The sequence below is a fragment of the Serinus canaria genome, chromosome 3 (genome assembly GCF_022539315.1).
Source record: "Serinus canaria isolate serCan28SL12 chromosome 3, serCan2020, whole genome shotgun sequence".
Classification (NCBI taxonomy): domain Eukaryota; kingdom Metazoa; phylum Chordata; class Aves; order Passeriformes; family Fringillidae; genus Serinus; species Serinus canaria.
Genome location: NC_066316.1, coordinates 83,023,850 through 83,030,904, shown reverse-complemented (window position 1 = coordinate 83,030,904; position 7,055 = coordinate 83,023,850). Strand labels below are relative to the sequence as shown.

The following is a 7,055-nucleotide window of genomic DNA, read 5'->3' as shown; positions in this document are numbered from 1 at the left end:
GGTGCATATATTTGGGCTAGACTTAAACTAAATTGTATAGAAACAGGTAAAAGTGTATTTGTTAGCACAGCCGGTGCTGTAGATAACTTTTGCAGGCTTTACTGGCTCTGTCAGATTCCATGAAGGATTAGCAAAATAAGATTCCTGGGTATCAGCGAAGGTGGTAAAAGTGTCATTTTCATAATGATGACATTTCACAGATGGGTGTACAACTTGGGTCTGGTAATGCTTCTTTAACTCCAAAGTGTGAACATTGAACACTAGCTTCTCTGGCTGGCATGCTGAACATAAGAGCCACCTTTTTAAACCTCCCAAATTGTGTCTCCAGTGTATCCACTTGACCAGCTTGGAACAGTTGATTATTGTCAAATCCTTTAGGTTATCCTCCTTCAGATTTATTCCTAATATACAGAAGTGAGGTCCAAACCCAAATTTCCCTTGCATGGTGATCTTTGTGCACAAATTAGTCTTTCAGGCATTTAAAACGTACTTAGGCCTGAGACGCTGACAAATGGTTGTTTCTGTAGCCTTGAGTGCGTAGATCAACTAAAGTCTTTTGTTGAGTTAAAACACGGATGTCTTAGCAGTTAATTAGTAGCAATGTGATCTGTTCCTTCTGCTTGTTCTGGATGGACAGGAATTTTTTAGCTGAGAAGGTTGTGTATTCTATAAGAGAAGCAGAAGTTTTTTATAACTAAGTGCCCCTAAGTTTAAATTTGACCAGTTTAGCACAAACTGAAGCACTGCTTGTTTTTGTTTGCTACCAGTCTGACCTAAATCAAACAGTGATGTGTAACTGCATAACAAAACCCCAGTGTAGACAACTGTCTGTGGAAATGAGCAGATCAACAGAGTGCTGGGGAATGTAGCAGTAATACAACTGGTAGGGTTGAGTGATCACTTATACTTAGCTAAAACCCAAGTCAAGTCCAAAAGAACAAATAGCTCAGCACATAGTGAGCATGAATGGGATACCAGTTTAGCTCAATTCCTTCTAACTGTGCTAATTTTCCAATTTCTCATAACCCATTTTTATTCTTTGTGTGCAGAGAAATGTGCAGAGCAGGCTTGAGATATATGGTATAATTATAGGCAGTCACTGGCTATAGGGCTGAAAGTTGTCTCCATTTCTTATCTCATGCTCCATAGCTTCTTATCTTACTATACTGACACCCACTTCTGGGGCTGTGGGGCTGTGCTGCAAACAGGGCCACTGAAATGAGCTGCAGTAGTTGTAAAGCTCTCTCCAGAAAGCACTGTAGAGCACAGGCTGCAGAATAGGGTTTGGAGGGCTGTGGATTGCAGAGCTGGGAGGTGCTGAATGGAGGATGGGAGAGGGAGACATCACACAGTAAAACTGCTCCCTGTTCAGGTACAGTAGTTAGTGTTTGGGCACCAAAGAAGGACCACATTTGATAAAAGAATGTAGGATTTGAAGTGGTGTTTAGGGAAATCCAGAGCATATACTGCAATGAAAATTAGCAGGTGCAGAGCACTTTTGAAAATCAAGACCTTGTTTAGATGCTGGTAAGACACGACTCTTGAAATTATGTCTGAATGGGCATATTTTCATTCCTAAACATAAATGTGTTGTTTTCTACTAACTGGGAACTTACTGAATCCTTACATATCACATTTGATTTCTAAATGTTTAACTATGAAAATTTTCTACATGTTACCTACAGTGTGGTATATCCTGTTTGGAAATGAAATGATGAAAACCTCTCTGAGTGCATGGATACATCTGTAAGACATGGAGCTTGTATGTTGTTATAGAATGGAATGTAAACATTTCTGTTCCTCCATTTCTTGTCTGTTTTAAATCTATTCAGGACAATCCCTAATATGACAATCCATTTATTCTCTTACTTTCTGCTGCAGAATTCCTTTATTGGCATTTTGGTAGAAGAAGAGATTGAATACATATACCAAAGTATCTTAAACTAGCAAGCCTCTAGGAACAAAAAGGGAAGATGAGAGTCTATAACACTGTTGTACAACTGGGCAAAATCTGTGGCATTTGCAAGCACTTTCACTAATGAACTTTTGGGCTACATTCATGCTAATGAATTAAACAGTGCCAGCAAATGTTCTTGGGACTGCAAATTGATTGTCCCTACCCTCAAGCTGACCTTGGCATGGTTTTGCCCTGGCTGTTGTGTTTTCTTGAACAATTTCTGGTGCAGTTTGGAGGTTAGCATGGACCATACCTGATAGGAAGTTGGGATGTGACCACCTTGTTTTAAAGACTGAGAGAGGTGATTAGTATTGATAGGTATGGTGGAGTGCCAGTTTGGCTCACTGCCACTGAATGGAGATGTGTACTATGTGTAGCTTTGCCATCTAAGGCTGGGGTTCTTGGGATGCAGTGCTACTTGTAAGCACTTTTTCCCAATCTCCAAGAAAAGGAGTGGCAGTGACTGTTCATCTTCCCTTGCTGTTTCTCACATGTAATAAGGAGTTACTAAAACCAACAGCAAACATCTCCTGAGCTTTGCCTTATCATGCACCTTCTGCTGGTGAGGAGCAGCCAAGACTGACTTTGCAAGCATGAGTTGGTTGTTGTACTATTACCCCTTTCCTAGTCTATCGCGGTAGACTCTTCTTCACCCTCTCTTCTGTCACGACAAAGACTGGTGCTCCAAAAAGAATCAGCTGAGTATGAAAACCTAGAAAAGCAAATGTAAAAGATGTGAGAACACTGCATGACTGCCTGGCATACAATTAAAGCACAGTGTTTATGCACATTACTGTTCCTATGTGATTTTCATAAGAACATAGTGTCATGCTTCTGCTTAGGACTATAGCTGACTGCATTTGGCTGTGTACCACAATGCAGAGGATGCCACTCCAGTGCTTCTGAAGAGGCACACATCAAGAATTGGGTATAGTTTCTAAATGTATTAGACTTGTCCCACAATGAAAGAATGTGCACAAATCAAACATTAGATGTGCCTAGTCTGCACAGTTAAAATTAATCTGCTAAAGGAACAGAAAAGATTCTGTTACCCAAGCTGCTTCAGTGCACTTTTTGAACTCTGAAGGTAGGTTAAGATTTATAAGTAGGTACCACCTTATTTTTGCAAATATGGGGCACAGATGACAGTCCAGCCAGAGCTGCATTACCAATCGGTTCACATTTAAGTAGCTACTTGAATTTTTGCCAGCATCCTTCTCCCTGTTCAGACCCAGAACCCATCCCGACTCGCCTCCGAGCCCGAGCCCCAGGCCAGCGCGCCTCTGCGGGCTCTCCGGGTCTCTCTGAGCCGATAACCGAGCAGCTCTCCACAACGGGCTGCTGCTCTGCTCGGAGCTGCAGGCAGAAAACATTGCTCTCGATGCTGCTTTTGTATGGTGTTGGGTTCTGGGAATCCCACCCGTTTCCCAGCTGCATCAGCCGCAGGATGTGGGAGCGATGGCTGAGGGGAGGTGATGCACCCATAGGTATCCCAGTGCAGACAGATGTGTGTTGCCGCCGGGCCGCCCACCCCGGGCCGGCCCCGGGAACGCCCCGCGGCTCCTGCCGCCGGCGGAGCGTGCCTGGCGCTGGGGCAGCGGCGGCCTCTCCCTTCCCCTCCCCGCCCGCCAAGGCGCCTCCCGCCCGGCCACGGCCCCGGCCCCGGCCCTGCGCACAGCGGCGGACTCACCGGGCAGCGCGCACGGAGAGCCATGGCGCGGTCCCGCGGCGATGTCCTCTTCTTCCTCCTCCTCCTCCTCTTCCTCTGCAGCTCCGCGGCGGCCGGGTACGTGGGGCTGGGGCGGGCGGGGGCTCGGGGCACCTTTTCTTCCTTCCCTGCCGCCCGGCGCGGGGGCTGCGCGGGCAGCGCTTCCCGGGGCTCCCGCCTGGCAGCCGGTCCCGGGAGCGGGCAGAGCAGCGCTGCCCGCGCCCCGTCCTGCGCACCCGCTGCAGCCGGGCCGTGAGCATCACCTCCAGCCTCCGCCGCGGAGAGCGACAGAAGAGCTTGGCAACGTGTGTCGTATGTCTTTATGTGTACGCGGTTACTTTATTATGAGAGTGTGTTTCACTCCCTGCCCTTTCTCCCTCTGCCCGTTTGGGCTTTCCAGACCTACGTTCCTTGTGGCAGCTCCCTGGAACATCAGGCCTGGAGCAAACTTGACTGTTGGGGTGGCTCTGCTGCCGGACAGCCCAGCACAGGTCACCGTAAAGGGAGAAGTGATCAGAGATAACGAGACCATCTTTAGCAAGGAAATGGTCTTTGGGAAAGGTAAGAAAAATAATGGACTTAGTTTGGAAGTATTTCTGTCTGCCTTCTCACAGGAATATTTTGTTCCTCCCAAAATATCACGGCTTCTAAATGGTACTAAAATAGGAAATTTGTTTTACCAAATAGGAGTCGCTATGGGAAAATAGTCTTGTACACTGCTGGCTCTGTTTGGAGCTGGGCAACTGAGCTGGATGAGTGATTGCATGGGTGTGCTAACTGTCTGTAAACTCTGAAAATAATTAAATAGCAAAGTGTGGTGGATGTGGGATTTCTGAGGAACCAGGAAGTACTCTGGTCCATGAAGTGGGGTCACTGTAGAACTGGTGGAAAAGTTGCTTACTGGTAGCTTGTTAAGGTGCAAAGTTGAAGCTTGTTGAAGAATGGAAGGGGTGGAACAAACAAAGTAATGCAGCAACTGAAGCTGCTTCTTCATGCCCTAAGAAAGCAATGACCTGAGCACCATAGGAAAGTGAAGATGACTGTGTCAGACACTTGGAAGCTCTGTGTGTTTGAAGAAACAAGAATTTTTAAGGATCAAGAACTGAATTGTGTAGAGTTTGGGGATGGAAGATAAGTAAATGTGAGAAAAGACTGATTTAATCTATGCCACCAGGCAGGGGTAGTGGAAGTGGTGGGAGTTCTGAAAAGCTGAGATATCCTGACCAATGTTCCTTTTTAGAAAGGTCACCTGGCAACAGAAGCATAGAGATATCTTACCTGAGGTTTGTCCTCATGAGAAAGAATATATTTTTTATGGATAGTCCAGCTTTCACACTGCTCTTAATATGAGGTGATATAAATGACATCTAAAGTCTAGCTTTTTATTTGTTAAAAGTAGAGAGTCTTAGGGCAGTGTGAGGTGCTGAAAAATCTACCCTGCTATAATGCTCTTTCCCTATTGCATGTGTCATTCTTCTCTTAATGTCTTACAGTTAATGTAGATGCCTTAATTGGAAGCATCACACCTTCATTTCAAAGCTTTCACAGCCTGTAGAGAAGATTTAGGCTTTAAGTGTGATGGAGTGCATTTGAACAGATAAAAATTTTAATATAGAACCAAAACAAACATAAACCAGCCAGCTTTTGTTGTTTTCTTTTGAAATACAAAACTTTAAAAAAGAAAATAAATTGTCTTCTCCTTTTCTTCCTCTAACTGTACTGGCTTTTATTTCCTGCTTCTGTTCTGCTTTAACATAGAGTTCAGTGAGCCTTGCATGAGTTTCAACCCGTCTGTTTTTGCCCTTCTCAACACTGAAAGCCAGACAAGCAACTGGTAATTCCAAGCTTTTAAAAATATGTGACTGTCTCTATCCTCTGACTTCAGCAGCTTGACAGGGAGCTGCTGAAGTCTGAGTGAACGGTGGGTTATCAGGAACAGGTATGGAACTGCATCAGACTGAACACAGTGAGGAAAAAGGACAAATGCTGTAGTGAATTACTAACTTCTAATGTATTCTAGTCTTTTAAATATATCTTTAAATTTTCTATGCTTTTTACTTTATAAGTAAAACAAAGAACAACAACAACAAAAAAATAGGTGCTGAGCATACTGTGTATTTCCTCTTGCAAAATTCTTAATGTTTCATATGTTGCCATCAGTTTTTTTCTAGTCAGGTTATACAATCTGCAAGTCATTTGTTTTCTGTGAACAAATATGTAAACAAAACTGTTAAGGGCCAGGAGTAAGGGAACTGTCCTGTAAAAGAGGATGTAGTCTTGAAGACAAGTATCCAACGGTGATACAGGGATGGGTCAGTTCTGACTCAGAGAGAAAGCAAGTTGTCGGAGAGAAGCAAACACAGCTTGTCAGAATAAGAGCATAAATCTTTAAAATTATCATTGAAGAACACAACAATCTTAAGATAAAATATGAAATGGTATTGTTGTAGCTGATCTTAGTCTGTGACTGAAGGAGGACTGGAGGTTTTATCAAACCAGCTGTTGTAGCTGAAGGAAAAAAACCAAGCATACCTCCAGGCACACCAAATCTTCTTTAAATTACATAATTGCTGCATATATTAGTGCTCAGAGAATGTTGGTTTATCTGTCACTGAATACCTACCTTGGTTAGACTGCACATTCAGTGGCACTGAAGCTGGCTCAATTATGCTCTGTAGTTTTCCTTGCATGGTGACAGCAAAAGCAGGGGATTAACTGCTCTGAGAAACTGATCTGACTGAAAAATAAAGTTTTTATTTTGTTTGAATGTTTTTTTAGTCAGACAGGTCCCCTGGTTCAGTGTGCAAATGTTTGTGCTGATGGAACTGAGTTGGAAATTGGATTCTGGAGACATAGCACAGGCTGAGGACACAGTTTTTATTAGGGATGTTTTATCTGACAGGCCCAGTTCATTCAAGTACCTCAGTTTAAATGCTATTACATTCCTGTCTGTCAAATGCTTCTGCAATTGCCTTAAATTAAGGATTTAGCCTGGTTCTCTAGCAGCAGCTCAATATGATATATGTAGTGGTCTAATTTCTGAGTTAGCTCCATGAGAGGACCTTATTGTATTAGAGGCATGGGATTTTTCAATGTCTATAATATAATTCTTGCTTTGAATAAGAAATAGAGTGTTTGCCCCCAGATGGTTGATAAAGCATTTACTATTCTAATATTACTGGTAGTGGAATTTTGATATCTCAGTGATTCTTGGGCAGTTGTCTATTAGAGGAACACTTTAGCAGTGGAGGTTGGTTCCCATCATTATTGTACTTTTTAAATAACTAAGGGAAAATAAATGTTAATAAGTGGCTAGTGGATATTTGGAGTGAAGGAGGAAGTGTGCATGCACTTGGATTTGAAGATATTTTGAGCTTGGCAATATTCCAG

The 7,055-nt window shown here is 43.4% G+C and overlaps 1 protein-coding gene across 1 annotated transcript in view; it reads left to right on the top strand.

Annotated features, from left to right (window-relative positions):
• The first annotated feature begins 3,602 nt into the window (after positions 1–3,602).
• Positions 3,603–7,055, top strand: part of CD109 (CD109 molecule) — a 71,958-nt gene continuing 68,505 nt past the window's right edge. The window contains exons 1-2 of the mRNA XM_030235577.2: positions 3,603–3,743; positions 4,066–4,226. Coding sequence (XP_030091437.2) covers positions 3,670–3,743; positions 4,066–4,226 — 235 coding nt within the window. The 5' untranslated portion in view covers positions 3,603–3,669. The remainder of the gene's footprint in view (positions 3,744–4,065; positions 4,227–7,055) is intronic.